Source organism: Cupressus sempervirens, chromosome 3 (genome assembly GCF_028749045.1).
Source record: "Cupressus sempervirens isolate cs-2001-9-10 chromosome 3, ASM2874904v1, whole genome shotgun sequence".
Taxonomy (NCBI): domain Eukaryota; kingdom Viridiplantae; phylum Streptophyta; class Pinopsida; order Cupressales; family Cupressaceae; genus Cupressus; species Cupressus sempervirens.
Window position 1 is genome coordinate 111,473,309 of NC_143120.1, and position 21,620 is coordinate 111,494,928.

The following is a 21,620-nucleotide window of genomic DNA, read 5'->3' on the forward strand; positions in this document are numbered from 1 at the left end:
TATATAGAGAGAGAGAGAGAGAGAGAGAGAGAGTAAGTATGTATATATATATATATATATATATAGAGAGAGAGAGAGAGAGAGAGAGAGAGAGAGCCTAGCATTCAAAATGCCAAAATGGAGACCAAATTAGAAGAAAGCCTAGCTGCAAACAAAATGAGATGAAAAAACAATGGATGGCCTCTTTGAGGACTGTTTTAGGTCTTAGGATTTAGAGGCAAAAACCATATTTAAATGGCAAATAGCCAATGTTTTAAGTGGCTTTTTTTGGGTGTTAACTTAGGATGCTAGTTTGGGTCTAGTTCCAAGTTCAAGTGCAAAGTACCAGTTTGTACGGCAAATTTTTGACACAGTGTTAATACAAATACATGTAAAAATTATATATATACATATTTTTGAAGCCTAGAAGCATGAGTTAAGATTAGAATGTCACATAGTTAACAAAAACATTAAAACAACAAAAACATCATAAACTTGTAATCATAATCATTCCATCATAGCATCATATACTTCAAGTTCAACATCAAAGATTCAAAACATTAAAATTAAATATTGACATCAAGTTCAAGTATCATAGTTTGAAGTTCAACTAATGAATTAAAAATTTATTGATATTCTTTTCTTCGTCTTCTTCACTTCCCTTTTAAATATTCTTCTCCTGGAAACATGTTTGAGGTAGTATTAGATGGTCTTAGGTGGTTGCAATTTTCAAGTCTGAGAGTCAGTTTGAACAATTTTGGTCTGCTGGAAAGTAATGTTTGTCTCGGGTATGACCAAGTGTTGAGTGTCAAGAATATAGAATTGAAACCAAGTGAATTGTGATGAAATAAGTTAGAATCATTAGAAAATCCTTAGTCCAGCTTCAATTTGACCTCAAAATGTCAAGAAAGGTTATGCGAGATAACACTATTGAAGGCACATTCAATCCTGAAATTTGGCTATGTCTGGTATTCTTTGAAAACCTTCAAAATCTAGAATCTACATTTTTAACTCCTTTGAAGCTGAAACCTATCTCAAATGTCTTGATAGTATTTATACTAATATAATTTTAACTTATTCTTAAATAGTTCAATGCTATATTTGTATAAATACTCCTGCCCCTGAGCTGAAAAATGACTGAGTATGAAAACATATTACTAAGAGAAAAATGTTTAAAGTGAAGGAGAAATCTTCATTAAATTTGCAAAAAACTAGTGTATTTTGTATCCAGTCTGCCCAGGTCCGACTGTTTTGTGGTCTGGTTAGAACCAGGCTTGTGTGGACCAGACCCTGTCCAGATCCACAGGCAAACCAGAGACCAGTACCACAGATCAGTTTGAACCATGGCTGGTCCAGAGGCCCGTTTGGACAAACTGGACATCCTAGGTTTTCATGTCAGATTTGATGTTTTTATGCTTGGCCAACGGATGCTTTCTAGAGGCTTGGGGATGCCTCCAGATGCATCCAGGAAGCACACCGAGGGTTGTGGATACCATGTGGATGTGTTGGAATGCACAGGGCATCCACAACCCTTGGATGCACTTCCTGGGAACGCATCCACAACCTATGAATGTGCTTCCTGGACGCATCAGGAGAGCATCCAGATCTGCATCCACTTTCATGCACCTCCGCTTCCACATCCAGCCTTCCAAGGAGTGCATTGGCTACTTAGGTGTAAACCATAAGCTTCTGCATCTTAATCCAATGGTCTGAAAAGCTAATGCCAACAAAAAATGCAGTAAATTAGTAGAATTAGTAGGTTTTAAGCCTATCGCTGAGCAAAATGGTCTGTTAACCACTATCAGATATTATAGCAGTTTGAAATCAAACGTTAATAAATAAATTCTAGAATGGTTGATTTTTATTTTTGAGCTGAAATAGCCTTTTTACATGGCAAGAGAAATGCCTTTTTGAGAATCTATCTACGGCTTCATAAAGGCAGTTAATTCCATGCTTGTAGAAGGTAGACCTGAAAGAAAATCCATGGAAACTGGTTATCAACATCTGTTAAATACAGGCAAAGGATAATATATTACTCACTTCTTTTTGGCAAACTTGGATATAGAACATATGGTGTAGAATCTGCTATATTTTCCAATCCCAAGAAATCAGAAAGATCTCTATGGATCTTCAATGGATATAGGAGTGTTTTTTGGTTGGATGCAAGTGTACCCTATATGTTTAGCAAAATCACTATAATATTATACTCCTTTCTCCTTTCAATCCAAGGCAGTTGAACTAACACATCTACTTTAAGTCAGCATTGATGGTATCCTCTGAGCTCTGCAACTCAATCTGTCTTACTGAATGGCAGTTTTCTCCAGGGATTGTGTCCATTCCATTGGTTGGAACATTTGCTTCAGACCTTAACAATCTACTTATTTTCTTAAATACTCTGACTTAAGATAGACCACTATTCCCGTGCCTTATTACATTTATTTTACAGTTTCTTATCATTAATCAGAATAAATACTTCTCCACGAGAATGAGACTTTCAGAAAAGCAGAATTCCTTCAGAATTGATTCCATGGCATATTCTGGGGCCTCTGGCCATTTCTTGACTTCTGTCTTCGAAGGTTCTTTGTTCTAGTGTTATCCTAGGAAGACACTTTCAGCAGGTGATGGCATAGCTTCTCGTTTTTTGTTAATCCATGGCATATTCTGGGGCCTCTGGCCATGTCTTCAGAAAAGCAGAATGAGACTTTCAGAAAAGCAGAATTCCTTCAGAATTGATTCCATGGCATATTCTGGGGCCTCTGGCCATGTCTTTACTTCTGTCTTTGAAGGTTCTTTGTTCTAGTGTTATCCTAGGAAGACACTTTCAGCAGGTGATGGCATAGCTTCTCGTTTTTGTTAATCCATGAACAGACAGTGACTTTAAACTGCAAGTAATAAAAGGCAACTACACAGTGCAAACCCTATGATACATGATTACCATGTCCTTGTATACTCTAGCTAGCTTCCAGACAGTCTTCTAAGTTCAGTGAGAAATGAATGATATGACACAATCAGGCAGGCATCTGACAATGCTGAATATTTTGAACTATAAAACATCATGGCAATTCTATAAGCTAAATGTGTTAAGAGAATATCCACTTGTATAATCATAATTTTGACAACCTAAAAGGCATGTGAAATGGTTCATTTTTAGAACCAGTAAAAAGAATGATAAGTTCACAGACTATCAGTGTCAAGGGATCAGGGCAATGTTGCAAAGAAGTGCCTTTATATTTCAGGAAACATTTGCAGAAGCAATTGACAAGAATTTCCAAGCTACAAACTTTCTTCTCCCAAATTTCCCACCCTTTTTACCTCTTCATAAATATGTTCCTGAATATTTTCTCTTTACCTTGTTGCTAAATACTACTTTTTGGTTCTTTATTTACTCATTCCTTTCTGCTTTAAATATTAGAATCAACAGACTAATGCAACTATTGCTGACTTTAATACATCAATAACACTTTTTCTGAAATTGATGAGTTGCAATCATGTATCATTGGTCCTTTTCCACAAAAGACTTTTGCCTAACTACAATAACACTCGTAAGAATTGGGACTGCAAAAACACTACTAAAGTCTGATATCTACAAACTAAAATTGTGACATTTATACTGCTGATTCCCTTGATTAAAGACATGATAAACTATCATGGTGCATATTTTCCTTTGTTCTCTACTGCTTGAATGCTTGCTTTTCATTTTAGTGTGGCAGTTTTTGGAAAATCAACTTCTGAAGGCTCATGTTTGGTCTTTCTCTAATGATTACAACACTACCCACTCCAACAATATCTTCTGGCTGTCGGTATCCTATGATCAAGCATGCCTCTCTAGAGATATACTGACCATACACTTGATGTTGGAAAGGTCAGAAAATCTACAAAAGGAATCTCCTCAGGCTAGATACGAGTGACCAACACAAGAAGAAATGCTTTTTGAGACCATTTACCATTAACTAAGATCTGAAATTCCCCAATTCATAAATTCTTATTGTATTTTTTGTTTCTCTTGTGAACAAAACTTGAGTGCCTCATTTTTATTATGTTTGTCTTCCTCCTTTTCTGTCCCTTCAATAGATTTCAGCACATCAATAACATGTGGAAATGGCAATTAGAACTAAAATTTTGGAAGAGAATTATTTACACTAGGAAGAGCATCTATGGATATGCTACCTCTAAGGTGTACCATCATATCAGCAAATACATCATTCCAGAACTCCACAATTTCTAAGCAGGTTTCAGTTATGAGTATCTTATCTGTGATATTTTTATCTAGATTGAACTGCATAATTTTTCTGTCATACTCGTTAAATCATCAAGCATAGTGTTTCACAAGAACCCATCTCTGATGAGCACAAATGGTTCACTTAGTGCTCATTGAATCTAGGTGATGCTCACACAGGTGAAGCATCAGAACTACCTTATAGACCACCAATCCCAATATCCACATATTGAAGGAAACTCTATGATTAAATGCACTTGAGTCAAACTAGTGCTAGGCTGATGATCTCGTACGACATCTTGATACTTGACCACTGTGAACATTACCTAGATGGAATGAGTGCTAAGTGGACCATTAGTGCTCATGAGAAGTGGGTTCTTGAGAACTACTACTGGTTAAGAAGTTTGAGTAAAAATTATGTGGTGGATCTCGATAAATATATCACATTATTTTGTAAATTGCTAAAAGACTGCCTAGTAGTTAGTATTTTATTTGTAAAAACAGACAACAAAAGAGGTCATACAACTCCAGTATTTCTAATACAAAAGCGTAATACCATTTTGAGGTTAACTATTCCAGACAGCAAGTACCATGAAAATTTGGTGCACAAGTTAAGATACATTCTATTATAAATTGAGCAACTGCATACATTAAAAAATAACAGATCAAGTCCTGTTTAGGCTCAAAACCTGAAAAATCCAATGTGGTTCTTTTTTATTTTCTCGTGTGGACCTGTCACCCGCTTCGAGATCAATGGATTGGCTCTTTTCCTTAATCTTCTCAGGCTCAATTGAAAACATTTTCCACTCAGTTCTCTGATCATGTCTTTGGTAATCCTGACCTAATCCCCATGGCACTCCAAAATATCTTTGACTTGGCATAATAGACCTCATTGTTTCAAGATCTTCTTGAGCCTGAGCATTAGCCCTACTAGAAGCTGCAGATAAAAGTGTTGAACCCTCATTAAATCTTGATTGTTTGGCTTCCTTTGCTTCTTCTCTTTCTTTGTGATGGAAACCCATATCTGAAAGTGTTCCATTTGGCCTATCATCTTTCTTTTTGCTCTTCTCCCACCCAGTACTAAGAGTGAGCTGCACCTCACTTTCAGGCTCTACATCAGACTGAAACTTGAAGAAGTTTGACTCCTTTCCATTACCATGGGTTTCTCTTCTTAAAAGTGAATCTTCTGGATGCTCATCCACAGCTTCATCATCTACATATTCATTGGCTGGCTGTTCAAGATCAAATTCACGAGGTGCACCTCTGATAGGCTGCAACATGTTGAAGTCTTTAAATCCACCATTAATTTCCTTTGAGTTCAATACAATCAGAGTATTGTGATCAACTAGACCAGAGCCAAGAGTTAGCATGTTGTGTGTGCTCAAAGTAGGATGGCTACGACCTCTGTTGTCTTTTTCTCTCACAGATCCATCAAGAAAATCCCAAAGATTCTGTTTATCTTTTGATTGCTGCTGTTCTGGCCCATAATGAAACATAAGTTCTCCCGATTTCCTTGTTGATGAAATAGATGATGAGGAGAAATCTCTCCTTCTAAGATCATCCATGAGGCTCTTTTGGACTTCATATAGACGATGGAGCTCACGGACCTGCATTATCCCATAACCACAAAGATAATTAGAGATATTACATATCTTATGCCTCAAGTGTCTAGCATAATTTGGTATTCACTATTGCATCTTCTCTTTTCCAACTGATCTACAAGTTCATATCAATCATCATCCATGTGTCAGTTCACTTCCCTAATAAACGGACCTTACACTAAATTGATGAAATTTTAAATTATTCTTGTGCTAGGTGTATGACACTGCATTTGCAGAGAACACAACTGAGAAAATGATCCATCATTTTCTTTTTATTGGAATTATTAATACTTCATCTTCACATCATTTCATGGTTAAAGTTCCTTGCATACCTGTGATCTGAATATTTTTTCATGTCTAAGCATGGTTTGCTTCAGAATTTCCGTATCATATTCTGAACATTTTTCCATTGTATCTTGCTTAAAAAGGCTGCAGGAATGACTCATTCTCAATATCATCCCTGTGCCATAGACTGGCCAAGCATCTTCACAGTGTTTTCTTGTTTTGATATCTTCCCATACATTCTTGTTGGAATTGAAAATTTGCAAAGAATTATTGCATTGCACTTTGGCTCCCATTGCCACTAAAGTCTGCACAGAAATTGCAAATGCATGAGTTCTGACGAAATTTGAGACATTGGAACACAGTAACTGTAAGAACTGAAATGCACCTTTTAATAAAAAAGCATAGATCGTAAACTTTATGCCAAACATGGTCAAAATGATTGCATATGAAAAATATACCAAGTTGTAAGAAATTATGCCACTAATCTGATTAAAAAACTTCTGCCTTCATAAGAACATTTAAAGATAACATACACAATATTTAGATTTCATTGTTTGAAAGTACAAACAGTTCCATCATTTGACATACACCTACAGTTATTCAAGTGCAAATCTCAGAATCAGATTGTCTCTAACAATATGCAGATACAAAAATGATGATCACTTAGCTGAAGAATGAAAGAGTCAGAGAATTTAGGATGTTAATATTTGAATATGTTTGAACTTCAAATGAAAAACTACACATATATAAACACATGCACTTATATGTGCATACATATATGTAAATATATGTGTGTCTGCATAAATATGTAGACATATATATTGTATATTTATGCATGTGTCTACATATATATACATCTACATATGCCTACATACATATACATAGGTGTATGCATGTATAAATGAACAATTCTATAATACAGAAGTGTATGATCAATTCTCCCGTTAATGGGCTTTTGAGGGATAATCCTTGTCAAACAAAGAAGGTAAGGCCTTGGTGGAGGCCACCGGATCCAGGTTTGATCAAGATAAATTTCGACGGTGCCTCAAAAGGGAACCCTTGGCCTTCACGCATTGGAGTGGTGGCAAGAAATGAGAATAGTGGTATAGTGGCTTTGGTGGCTAAGAGAGTAGTGGATGGCACAAACAACCAGGCAGAATGTCTTGCTGCAGTTGAGACAATTTTGCTTGGAATAAAGATTGGGGACCATAAGATTCAACTCAAGGGTGATTCGCACTTGGTAGTCAATGGAATAGCTAAAGGGGAAATGGACACTTGGTACCTAAACAAGCACATAAACAGATTCGGACATTATTGGAAAGGGTGGAGGAATACAAGATTTCACATGTTCCTAGGGAGGTGAATGATTTAGCAATCAAACTATCAAATGTGGGGGTAAAAGGATCGCTAAATGATAAATTCAAAATTTTTGAAGATTTCAAGGGACTTGTCCCATCGGACTTTGATTAATATTGCAATAATGGTCACAGGTACAACCCTCATAAGCAAAGGAGGCAGAGGTGACAGGGGTAGCGTGCAGTAATGTGAATTTGGCATGTGTGTTCTCCACAGGCCCGATGGTTTAATAATGAAGCCTACATCGGAAGTTGATCCTTTTGAAGACTTTGCTAGTGCCATTTTATTCTTCGTGGGTGTTTCATTTTGCTGTGGCAATGAAGAACGAACTTTGAAAGATTGCAGGATTTGGGAAATTCACAACGGAGGCCAATTTATCACTACATACCACTGGACAGATTCCTGCCTTTGAAAGGCCGATTATGGTGAAGTGCTTGCGCAATGTTTTCGAGTTCAATAATGAATCTAGGAGGCAATGAAGCTATTCTTTGGTGAGGATTATGTGGCGCACGATTGGAGGCCCCAATCAAACTTAGATATTTCATCTCTTTTTTTGGCTTTGGTGTTAATGGTGGTTGAATCAAAGTTGGAGGTTTTGGGGGTGGCAAGGGAGTGTTTGGAGTTAAAATGGGGTGTTTGTGTGGAGAAGGTTGTTAATAGGACAGAAATTGGAATCGGCTTGCACATGGGTGATCATCTGTGGCGTCTCATTAGTGGCAGGGGTTGGGGGAGTTGCAGCCCCTGTTGGTTTGGTCATTTGTTACGCCAGTGAAGCTACATCTTCATGTAGCTCGTATGGGATGGTCAAAGCTGGTTTTCTACCTATGATCCTGCGTGCAAGCTCGTGCTTTGGGGGTTGTGTAGCGGAAAGAAAGAGCGAGATTACACCTGTAAAGTCTTTGCCCCAAATAGGTGTGGTCATCCTCTTGCTCATTGTGAAGTTCAGATGAAACCGTGCTATAGTAGGGCGAAAATCAGAGGTGGCTCTACTTTGGTCTGTGGTACAGTTGTAGCGGGGGTGGATGCGTCTCTTTTGGATGACTGCCAGGAGGCTTCTGGGGTTGGATCTGGAAGAGATGGTGTACCTATGCCTTCCTGTGGAAAACAATGATGGAATTCCCAATTTCTCCTATGAAAAAGTTGCGGGGTGGTTCAAATGAGTGCTGGTTGCAATTAGGTTTGGGGTCTATATTTTGTAGGTCTGTAGGTTTTGGTTTGTAACGTTTGATAAAAAGTTTACAGTCAGATTGTAGCCTGTTTTTTGGGTGGCAATGCCATGGTCACAAGGTGGCTTTTCAACTACATGTACCTTTTTTATATTAATATAAATACGTATTTTACCAATCAAAAAAAAAGCATATGATCAATTCTATAATTTTTATAAATATGTGATGGAGAGGCCAAAACAATCTCAAAAACTACACAACACCTGAAAAGGACCTTAAAAGGATCAAACAACTTAGCACCACAATCAAATTTTATATGTTTACTCCTACATCTCAAACACATGAAGACCAAGCTAACATTCTAAAACTAGGATGAATGCTTGACTACTTACTCACCTAAATGAGTACAATGATTAAATCCAGTGTTCTTTGTGATCCAAGTCTACCAAAGTGATCCTCCTACAATGGTAATAATTATTCCTCCGTGTACATAATAAGGAAAAGATGCTGAACTTATGTATCTCAAAGTCACCATGACATAATTTTTAATTGATTTTTCTATTGAGGTTTTCTTGAGATTGTTCCTTGGTATGTAACATGTATGAATTTCTAATCAACCACGATAGAGGAATTCTTTAAATTACAAGTAATTGATCATCATCAACATGGATCAGTACCTGCTCCATTGGGCAACAAAGTTTAAAAGTAATGAACAGGAATTTTATCATTCCCATTTTTTAATAGCCCATCCATTCTCCTAGCTACAATTTCCCTATAACCTAAACTTGTAGGAAATCCACACAATATATTAATCACCGGATATATTTACATCATTTGTTTTAAATAATGCCAAACTCCCAAAGAAATAGCTAACAACTGGAGCATAGTTATGGACTCCCCTAAACACTTTGTTGTCGACGAAAGTGTTATGCCATCGGGATTAGTTAAGATGTTAGTTAGTTAGTATCCGAAGGGTGTTCTGTTATGACATGACGGTTTGGTCGCACCCCTTCAGGATCTATATGTACACTCCCTCAAGAGAGAAGGCATTCAATAGTAGTCATTCATGATCTATCTTATACTTGTGTATGATGTACTTAAGCATGGGAATATTAATGAAGAATGGGTCTGGTGTTAGTTCTGAATATGGGAATAGTGACGCAAACAATGAAATACAAAGAATAAAATAAATGGGAATACCTATCCCGGAGACGGTGAGAACGAACAACAACTTACTAACCGAGCTATATGAAGGGGAGCATGAACTGATGGCAAATTTCTACATTTTGTTCCAAGCAAGTATTGAAACTTTTGTACGAAGAGAAGCTATACGTGAAGAGGTTCGCAAGGACACTGTGTGGGATGCACTGAATGAGAGCCCCATTGCAAACCAACTGTTGCATCAGTTCCCTCATTTGTTCGCACAAGCATTTCTAGCGCAAGCGAGGCAAAGGGAGGAAACAAAAAGGGAGCAGCGCAGACAACAAACTCTCAGAAACTCCCTGGAACGGAACCGTCAAGAATCAGAGGATCGTGATGAAACCCAACGGAGGTCTAACCCATGAGCCCTAGGCCATGGGAATGTAAATTGAGTGTGAGTGAAAAAGAGCACTGAAACTCTATAACAGTCGCATAAGACAACCCATGATGATGTACGGAGACTATATATAAATAAAAGTATTCTAGTTATTTATAATGTTTTTGTAAGGATTGATGCCAAATCAATTGAATAAAAATAGAAATAGAATAAAACAAAATGATGATGATGTCCACGCCACACAATAGGCTTTGATCCTCGCACAACAAGTTGAGCAGAGGCAAAGGCTTAGGCAACTCGCTGACGGGTACCACAGTGGGGTCATGGAGGGTGACAATGGTGCCACGAGAGGTACACTAAATAGAGAGCACGGTTCGCTTAATTGCCCGTGACCGAGAAGTACGAAGGATTTACTAAAAGAGACACGACAAACGTTGAATTTGATCGAGGAAATAAGGGAAGGATTTCTAAATTTGTGTACACCATGGGTAAAGAATCCAGATAGAAGTGAAGAAGAAATCAACACGGCTCAAGGTGCCAAAGAAGCACGAGCGCGCGGTGACCACTTTGTCCCTAACACACCGTACGAACGAATAGAGTTTGATAGTTGAACAACCCTCTTTTCAGAACCTATCACACTGCAGTGTAACACGGGTGCGCAGGCATAGGCACAGAACTAGAACACTTGTTTCAAATTGTCATACTCCCATCGTGGTATACAAGCATTGGGGAATACCTATCAACAGAACAATTTCTGAGAGAAATGCAGCTCAACAAATGGAGGAAGCTCATGTTGAGAGGCCAAACATTTCAATTGATTAACGGTTATTGTACAAGATGGGACCCAACCAAGTCCTTCGGAGATGTGTTATGGAAGAAGTGTCAATCATATTGAGAGAAGTGCATGAAGGTCTCGCAAGTGGACACATAGGGCCAGACAAAACAACACAGAAAATACTTCAAGCAGGGTTGTTGTGGCCTACTTTGTATAACGACACCAGAGAATGGGGCGTGGGCTGCGAAACTTGCCAAAGAGCAAGAAATCCATTGAAGAGGGATTTTATGCCACTTAACCCGTTGAATGAGAAGAACTCTTTGAACGATGGGGGATGGTCTTTGTCAAACCCCTGAAGGCAAGTAAAGCTCGAAGATGTCGATATATTGTCTTAGCAACTGAATATTTCACGACTTGGGTTGAAGCATGGGCCCTACCAAACAACTCAACAGTAAGTACCGCAAAAAATTTCTATGAACAAATAATCACCAGGTATGGCATTCCGATACAACTAACAATTGACCGGGGAGACATTTTGTCAATTGCGTCATTTTATTGCTCACAATGGAGTTCAAAATATGTCATTCTTTTTCAAGCCCATACGACTTGAGAGCATATGGGTAGGCCAAATCAATGAATAAGATATTAGTATCGGTGATCTATAAGTCCTACGAAGTCAAAGGTGAGGACTAGGAGGACAAGTTGACATCTGTGTTATGGGCCTACTACACTACTTATAAGGTCACAATGGGACAAACGACATTTCAACTAATATATGGACAAGAGGCTATGGTGTTGGTTGAGTTCATGGTGCCAAGCTTGAGGATCACAAGCGAGAACAAGTTGCGTGATATGGAGAGCCTGAGGTAAAGGCTATACAATCTAAATAAGCTTGATGAATGGCGACTAATGGCACAGTGGGCCACCAAAGTGTCTCAACTCAAGCGTAAGGCATGGCATGATAATTATTTAAAGCTAACAAAATTCATGCCAGACTAACTGGTCTTGAAGTATAATGGGCGCAACGAGATTAAACCAGGCAAGTTTAAGGTCAAGTGGGTCGGACCCTACAAAGAACATGAAGTTGGTGATAATGGAGCAATCAAATTATGGACCTTAGACAAGAAAGAGGTTGCTGATCCAATTAATGGTTCGAAACTCAAAATTTACCATCAAAGGCATGAAGAACGGAGAGATGACAGTTCATGAGGTAATTTAGACTTAGGAAATACATTAAAAAAGAAAAAAAATGCATAGAATCTCTTTCCAAAATGCAATTTAAAGTTTTACAGAACACAAGTGAATAAACTAGGGCCATACGACCACATATAAGTCTATTCAATATGGCATTGGCATGGTACCTAAAGCATTGGCATAGTACCCAAAGCATTGACTGGATAGTACCCGAAGCAAAGGATAGTACCTGAAGCAATGACAAAGTACCTAAAGCGATAGCATAGTACCTAAAGCATTAGGATAGCATTAGTACCTAAAGTTCTAGGATAGCGTGAGTACCTGAAGCACTAGGATAGCGTGAGTACCCGAAGCACATATTTATGATACTGTACAAATAGGAAATAAAAGGACGGTTGCAAAAGAAATATGACCATAAGGCCATATAGACCCACCACACACAAAATCACCATACGGCCAAAGAAGCACAACAATGTTTCGTACGGTAGCTTTAAGGGTGAAAAGGAAATACAAGCAAGTGTAAAGGTCGTACAGGCATATATAACCCACGTGCGCGACATGAGAAGAGGGGACCAACTACCATATGGTACGGCTATGTGGAAGCTAGCAAAAATGTGGCCCATGCAAACACACTGTAGGATAGCATCCTATACGGTATTGTGAAAGTCAACAAAGTCAAAGAGAAAACACCATATGGTATACTGAGTGCAGTTTTGCAAGGGTAAGAGGAATTGGAGCCAAAGTGCTCAAAACTAGAACACAAACAACCAAGCATTAGATAATTCCGGAAGCACAAACAAATGGTGGGACTACTGTACGGTCAAGACATTGTTGTCATAAGCCGGATTGACTATCTTACCATAGCATAGGAAGGAATCCACCATAGACGGCAAAGATGGAAGGCTTGGGAACACAAAATGACCCTACTACAATTTGATGAAGTAAGAATGATCTTGAGGGCACCGTACGGCTAAGGAGGGTATACGCTTTCTTCAAAAATCATTCTCTTGAAGTTAGTAAGTACAAGTTGGAGCCATACAGCTTGGGGAAAAGGGTAATGAAAGGCAGGATCAGGCCATACATTGGGAGAAAGCCCTAACCGTTTCTCTCAAAGACATTACGAACAGAGCAAGAAATGATTATGGACAAACAACGATCTTGGAGAGCAAAATTGCAGATGCAAGCCAGTGGGTCAAGTTTGACAAACACAATGTCAAGGAATACGCAAGTTCTACCGTCTGGAGTGAAAGTTGCAAGAAATGTGGAGAAAGCGAAAGAGACAGCACGGCCAAAAGCATCCATGCAAGCACCATCCCATGTAATGCCTCAAAACATTCAGTTTGACGGATTAAATGGATTAGAGTGCCAGAAGTGGTGGCAAGAAACTCCAAACGACGATTTGGTAAAGAGCAACATAAGGAGAGAGAAGGTGGAATGGGCCATTAAAATGCTTGTTTTATGCATTAAGGATTTCGAAGGTTTCTTGTGAATAATGATCAATACCTATGAGAGGCACTTGAGAACAAGTACCTTTTTATATCTAAACCGTGATATACAGATCTCTTTCAAAGCACAAGATTTCACGAGAATATTTGGCATACCTAGATATGCTGAATGAGGCAAGAAGATTGATCTAAAAGTGAAGAAACTAACATAGGAGACAAAGGAATGACTGGTAACCTTGGTATGTAGAAACCTCTTTGATGCAGAGAAACAACCTATGATGCAGACTTCCAAAGGAAGAGGGCTGAAAAAATCCAACATTAGGAAAGGACCATGGCATTATATTATGGACCTAGTAAAAAGCAGACTGATAGGATCCAGTCGCGCTTCGGACATGTCATTCTCGCAAGTAGCATTAATGAATAGGATTATGACAAGAAGGATATATGACTAGGCGACGCTACTTTCAGAGTGTATGTATGAGTTCGTGACATTGCAGCATAAAGCATTCTACATGCCACACTAAGCTATTGGCCTGTTCTTGGATGCCACAACATGGTCAATCCCAACCCACGGGCTTGAGATTAAGTTGGGACCTTTGGCTCTAGGGGAACCTCCTATGATGCAATGGCACCATTTGGACACACCAAGTGGCTAGAAGGCAATGGCAGGGAAACGACGCGGATAGGAAGTGGGTTCTGGATCAGAGCATGGGAATGCAAACAGTGGTCGACAGGATACTTCATTCGATAGTGACAGCGACACAGATGACGATGATAGCATGCAAGTGGAGGATCGAGATCATCACCACCACACCATTATTATTTCCACGACCCTTTCTCTCCCCGAAAACACATTTGACCACAAGGAGCATACACATTCCTAGGTTTGGACAAATTAGGCAACCCATCAACAAGCCCCCAACTATTGCAGTGGCTGAGACAGCACCTCCAACGATTCTTGAGGCAGTAGTTATTCCTCAACCAAAGACAGAGTTCCACACCTCGTTCACTATGGCTTTGTTAGAAGAGGTGATTGAGGTGCCTGAGCAGGAGCGGATGCACGAGGAGGTGCCACAGGTTCGGTTGGACGTGATAGAGTGAGATGCAATTGTCACACTAGACGTCGCCTTGCTCGTTAGCCCAACTAGAGAGGATACCAACCAAGCACGTATATCACAGGATTTGTGGGCTTATTTGGTAGGAGGTTCAACAAACCCCAAGGGCACAAGCACCTAGCGTTCTCTCACCCATGAGGGAAGTACTCGTGGTCGAGGATAGGGAGCTGGTGGTATCTCCTCCAGCTCCTCTAAAGGGCAAGAGCCACCCTACCCCTATAGATGAGCAACCACCACTAGTGGATAGTGCTCAGAGGATGTTGGAGGCAATAGAGATGGCTATGGGTACATAGGAGCAGCCAGCAGCAGAATCGTCCACGATTTTGGGAGAGGATGTTGAGGCATACTTAGCAGATGTAGTTACTTGAGGTCACCAAGTGGTGATCTCTGCTCAAACACGAGCACTAGATGGAGTAGCTCGAGAGTTGGAGCATGTTCTCTCGTTTACGAGAGTTGGTTGCCTTGTTGCATTTACTGCATGTTTTGAGGCGTGAGGATGGCCTAATAGAGAGACTTCTGAGATGAGATAGGATTGGCTTGCTGGAGGGCCAGTAGTGGAAAGCTAAGTGGAGTCCCTTACTCACGAGATAGTGCAATTAATCCAGGACACCTACTATGCTTTGTGACGGAGTAAGGAAGATCAGGTAGCAAAAGAGAAGGCTCAGGAGAAGACGGCTACCCGATTGGTTGCAGCAAAAGGGAACTTGTCTACCCAACAGTCAGCATGGGAGTCGGAGCGGGAAGTGGTCATTTCTTAGTTAGAGGTAGTAAAACTAGAGCAAGAATCTGAAAGAACAACATTTCGCACTCAGCCTAAGAGAGTAAAAAATGAGAAGAGTCTGCTAGAGAAAGAGTGAGCAGCCAAAGAGACAAAATTTGGGAGTATTGCTGATATGATGACTGCAGCACTTGAGATTTAGATGCAAGCTGAGGAGGATTTGAAGAAGAGGATTAGGAAGGTGCGAGAGTTGCAAGCACAGTTGTGGGCTTTAGCATCTACACCTCCAAGGACACACCCTCATTCCTCCTAGTTTATGTTTTGATGTATTGTATATAGTAGTCTTGTCTCCATTTTTGTATGTCGTCGGGAGACGGCTTTTCTTTTGGTGGGGATGATGTTGTCGGCAAAAGTGTTGTGCCATCGACATTAGTTAAGACGTCAGTTAGTTAGTATCCGAAGGGTGTTTCATTATGACACGACAGTTCGGTCCTACCCCTTCAAGATCTATATGTACACTCTCCCTCGAGAGAGAAGGCATTCAATAGTACTCATTCACGATCTATCTTGTACTTGCCTGTGATGTGCTTAAGTATGGAAATATTAATGAAGAATGTGTCTAGTTCCTAAACCATTGCATGTATGTCTTATTCTTGTAATATGCATTAATCTAATTTACTCCTATATGGTAAACACACTTTCCCATGTGCACAATGCAGTTTAATTTGCACAATCACCAAAGACAATTGTCAACAAGGCTAATCATGAATAATGTGGGAATATAACTAGAATTCCATGAAGCAGGTGGTCATGAAACTAAAATTGTTATAGCTACTTGGAGATATAGATATATTGATACTAGTACAGAGACAAAGATGCCATTCAAATCTAGGTGCATGAATCAATGAACAAGAATATAAGTATGTTATATAGAAGTGGTAATCAGAAAATGAAGGTAGAGGAAAAGATATGGGGATTTGGTCCTCAATACCTATACTGGAGCTATTTGTTAGCATAAACTACCACAAGTTTAAGCATGGATCTGAATGAATACACATATTACCAGCGCACCATTACATGTACTCATGACAGATTATTGGTAATGAACATAAAAATATCTAACCATCATTTGAGTATGATTCTTTGAGCAAGAAACAATGCTAACTACCTCCAATAAATAATGAAACCCAAGCAAACCTCAATTAACAGCTTTCCTAGCCCTGGTATTGCCAAAATTTTGGAAATGCATGAAGAAGCACTTAACACAACCTTTATAGGCTACAGTACATTCTTGTCCTTTTTTATAACCAATTTTTCTTCTTAAACACTTGAAAGCAACAATTTGAAGTATAATAAGTGATACTTCCACTTCACCAAAATAAACTTGTCATAAATGGTCAAAGACCATCATAAGTGTGGGTTGCCCCTTTGGAAGAGAAAGTTACTCATTCTATATAGTAAAACTCTTGGCTCACATATGCTTCACAAATTGAATAACAGCGATTAAGATAATTGTTTGAGCCTTGAGAGACATTGATACAATTTATTGTGCATTTAGTGTCTAAATAGGCAACTTATCCTATAAGTCACCTCCCCATTGTTGAAACTATAGTGAGTGTGTTTGTCATTCTAAGTGGATCTAATCTGGGAGGGAAGTTTATTTGCACTTTAAACCATCACAAAGATATCCTAATGACATTTGCTGGTGCCTTGTGGGATTAACGTGGCCACTTTTCTTTAGTACAAGCTTTCTAATGCCAATTTTTATGTTCATTAATGATCTTAAGTGCTTCATAGTCACTTACCTGCACATATGAGCCACAACCATATCCTCAGTTGATTGTGCAATTCAAGCACATTTAGTGTTGAACTCTAATGCAATAACATGAAGTTTACTACAAATGTCGTATTTTAGAGCCCTACATGATGATGCACATTTTTATGTAAAACATGATTCTGCATAGACTAAAAGCACATTGAATTTCTGATTTGTGAGCAAAAATTATTTTTAAAAATATAACATGCAACTCAGCAAAAAATTGCCCTGGAAATTGTGAATTACAGCCAGTCCAATTCTGGAACTTGCAAGCCCACACAACCTTCCTTGCCATAAAACATACACGATCATAATTTATTAAACTAAATGTCTAATTAATTATTGCCGCTTCCCCTTTCTTTTAATTATTATATTTGATATATAATTAATTAATTCTTACATTCCCCTATAATTAATTAAAATTTATTTAAATAATTATATTTCTTAGTCCATTGTCTCTGATTCTTCAACATCCCATTTAATTAATCAATGACCCTTCTAAATCATAAAAGCCAAGATTGCCATCATTACTTCCCCTTCATCTTCCACATTCCTCCAATCATGCTTCACTAGAGACAAATGCCATTTTTCAGTTTGACCTTACTTTCGACTGCCTCCGCCCACTACTAAATACTAAAATATTATCCACCTCTTACCTTATTGGCGAAAAGTTAAACCTTGTCATTTTAGGAAGCCTGCCACTAGCCACCTTTATCCTTAGCCTATCCCCATCATTTAGCCTCCAATTCCAACAAATCCTTTTCCAGTCACTTGTCCTTTTCCTTCTTGATGGGTAATTTTTGTGTCCCTCATGTGACATTTTTCATATGACTACATCTTTGATCCAAAACCTATTCCTATTTGATCTTATTCATCCATTCTAACCTAAGTTACCAAGTTTACTACTCCCAGGCCCTATTACCTGTCCAGTTTGAGCCGGGTCATGGTCGTAGTTCAATTTGATTTTGAGTTAGGCCAAGTTCACTCTTGGATAGGCCAGTTCTTCTGTGACAAACATAGGCATACTTGGGTAGATCAACAACGAACCAAGGTGGATAGGCATGGAAAACAAGTTTGTTTGTTTTTGTATATTTAACTTTTGGTATAAGTCATGAACCCTCTTTGCTTTTCCTGAATACTATTTGGGTGGAATTCATGAACACGTACTATTTAATTCAGTTGTTAAATATATATGTAGTTGTTGGCAGCACTACATCTAGTTAAGCAATCAGCAAAAAAGCTCCAACACTTTACGCTGGAGCTTTATATTGTTATTATTTTCAGCTAACAATGAATTTTGTACAAGACCACACCTTGTCCACCTTGATCATGAAATGTTTTAACAGTGTCAAAGATTTAAGAATCATTTTTGATATAATTCACTGTCTTCCTTGCTTCTTCCTTCAAAAGAGTTATTGATTTTAAGTAAATTAGTTTCTGATAAGGTTCATCCTTTCTAAGAAAGGTGAAGCATAGATGGTCAGATAACTAGTATTGAATATATCTATCTAAAAAGTGTTGGGATATCAATCTGAACCATCTCTAAGATTTTGACTTTGAGTTTGCCCAAGTGTGATGCAGTAATATAACCATTGTACTTAACCCTTCTCCAATATCCTTGTTCAAGCATAGGATCTGATATTATCTCTAATTTTCCTCTTGCTGAATGATCCAATATTTGAAGTATATGATGGTATGATCACAATGCTATGATTACAAGTTTATGGTGATTTTGTTCTTTATATGTTACTATGTGACATTCTAATCCTAATCCATGGTTCTAGGGTGCTTATGTATGTATGTATGTATGTATGTATGTATGTATGTATGTGTGTGTGTATATATAGATATATATATCTATGTATATACATATATATGTGTGTGTGTGTGTGGATATACATATATATATGTATATCTATGTATATCTATATATATGTATATATATATATATATATACATATATGTATATATAATAATATATACATGTGTATATACATATATGTATGTATATATGTGTATATCTATGTATATGTATATACATTCATACATACACACACACACACACACTGGTGAACTGGTTCCTCAAACCCAAATCTGAACCTGAACCTGGACTGGCAACTTAGATTTTAACCTCTGAACCACAACCTTTGATTTTGTCTCCTAAAACTTACATTTATAAAAACCATTTCTAGCTGCACTCCATTAAGTATTGCTAGTGTATTTGTCCTGTCATTTTGCCTTATAAAATAGCCATCGCAAGTAGATTATGGTAAAATTATTCTAGAGGAATCCACACTAAAATCTAGAGAGTATTAAATTATTAATAGAATAAGGTGCTTCTATTTAGCTCAACCATGGAGATGAAGATGTTTTGAGGTATATTGGTTTTGAAGTTTATTGCATTTTGTGTGGTCATTTGCTTCAATAACAATGTTATTGTCTGCACTTGCCTTGCCTAAATATCAAAGACACAAAAAAGGGGGCCACTTTTTCTGCTGCCTTTGTCCTTTACACTTGTGCTCTGATCCGTTGATTTTGATTGCATCAATTTCCAGTTAGTTTGGAGTTTACAACATTCTATATCCAGTTTAATGGGCTTATTGACAAGATCTAAAAGGTATGCAACAGTATTTTGTTTTTCAAACTATGTCTTAGCTGTTTTTCATTTCATTTTAGTTGTGCTCTAGCCACTTCTAGGGTTTCGATTTTGTTAGCACATATAATTAGACCATTCTTTAAATTGTAAGAAGTTCCCTGAGACCCAACATACCTTAAACTACATGTATGCACACCGTATAAGATTTCAAGTCGGGTTTTGGATTAAATGTATATATCTGATTGACTATGGTTTTGCCCTGGATGTAGCAGAAGACTATCAACAGTGGACCCCTATAACAAGATTTTTAAATTAAGAAGGATAACCAATAAACGCCTCAAGCACAAACAAGCACAACCTCCTACTGGTTAAAGCAGACACCAATAATTTAAGTGTAAAAAGAGTTAAATGGAATAATGCCAACAGATGTTGACTGCTAGGTAAATCAGAGACCAATATTCTACATTGACATAAAATGATTAAATGGAAGAACATCGTACCGTTCAACAAGATAAATTACTAAAGCAATATGCAAACTTTTCTTTACTACTTCTGGATTGTGGAAAACTGATTCCTTCAATATGCAAACTATTAATTTAATGAATAGCATGCACCAATACAAAGCTTAACGAGGTTATGTAAATTCAATTCAATGACTAAAAAGATACAAAAATGGATTAACAAATGGACAGTTTTGTACACCCTTGTCGTTCACAAAACATGAACACAACTTGATTTCAGCTTTTCAATGACAATTTCTGCAACTTAAGTCTGCCCTCTAGTATCATTGCTTAACAATGTGTTTAATTATAATACACATTTCTAAGCTCCCAAACAAGATTTTAGGAAAAAAGTAAAAAGACTCATTTAAAGATGATTTAAAGAAACATAATTCTTATTCATGAAAAAGAGGAAAGGAATCACATAAAACCACCTAAAATAGGCACCTCCCTGCTTTAAAATTCTCTCCATAACATACATACTGACTATCATAAGGGCATCATGAATGTTCCGATCTTTTTCTTTAAATCTTAAATATTTGCACTTGACTTTGGTCCTAAGCCAGCTTATTCCTTCATCATAATTTTTTTATTGGCATCACATTATGAAGAGAATGACCTTCGTTTGTGCTTTATCTAGAAATTTTATTGGGCATAGTTCTACTAAAATATTGCCAAATGGTTTGCCACTCTAAAGTGGCGTTACTACTGGAAAATCATAATTTATATATACTCCTTACCTTTATTTCCTTATGTGGTTTCATTAGATCATTGCCAATTCAGGTCATGACTAAAAGATGTCATTGCCACAAGAAAACACAAACTTCTTTAATGTTTTATATCTCACACTTGCTAATGGTGACCTCAAAACATTCTTGCCAATTGGGTCGGGATTTTCTGATGGGCAAAATTAGTGTCGCTTTTTAGATGAAAGGAGGCATCAATTACCTGAAATATCACTCACATAGATTTGTGGTTGAGATGTTAAGTTGTGAAATTCAATGGAAGCCAAGGTTGGAGAAGACAAGAAAGTTCTCTTTAGTAGCTATGACGAGAAAAACTGGAAAAAAAGGAAGATGGCTAAAGAAATTGCAGTTGAGATAAATTCCTTGGTTCAAATGTTGTAGGCTCTTATCTTGACCCATGGAACAGAGTCCATCAACTACAAAGAGCTCTAGATAGCTGCATTAACAAAGACTTATTTGTTCCTTGTAATACTCTCAGTGTGCAACCTTTTCTCAAGGCTACTTCTTGGAAGAATAAGTATCATGGAACAAGGATAGCTTTTGGTATTATACCAATGTAGCATTCCATGTTACAA

General features: G+C 37.9%; 1 protein-coding gene across 1 annotated transcript in view; it reads right to left on the minus strand.

The window, feature by feature from the left end:
* LOC149565029 (uncharacterized) overlaps positions 1–21,620 on the minus strand; it is a 39,745-nt gene that overhangs the window by 12,023 nt on the left and 6,102 nt on the right. The window contains exons 3-4 of the mRNA XM_089818576.1: positions 6,129–6,386; positions 4,885–5,802 (exon numbers count right to left, since the gene is read on the minus strand). Of these exons, the coding sequence (XP_089674702.1) occupies positions 4,885–5,802; positions 6,129–6,374 (1,164 nt within the window). The 5' untranslated portion in view covers positions 6,375–6,386. The remainder of the gene's footprint in view (positions 1–4,884; positions 5,803–6,128; positions 6,387–21,620) is intronic.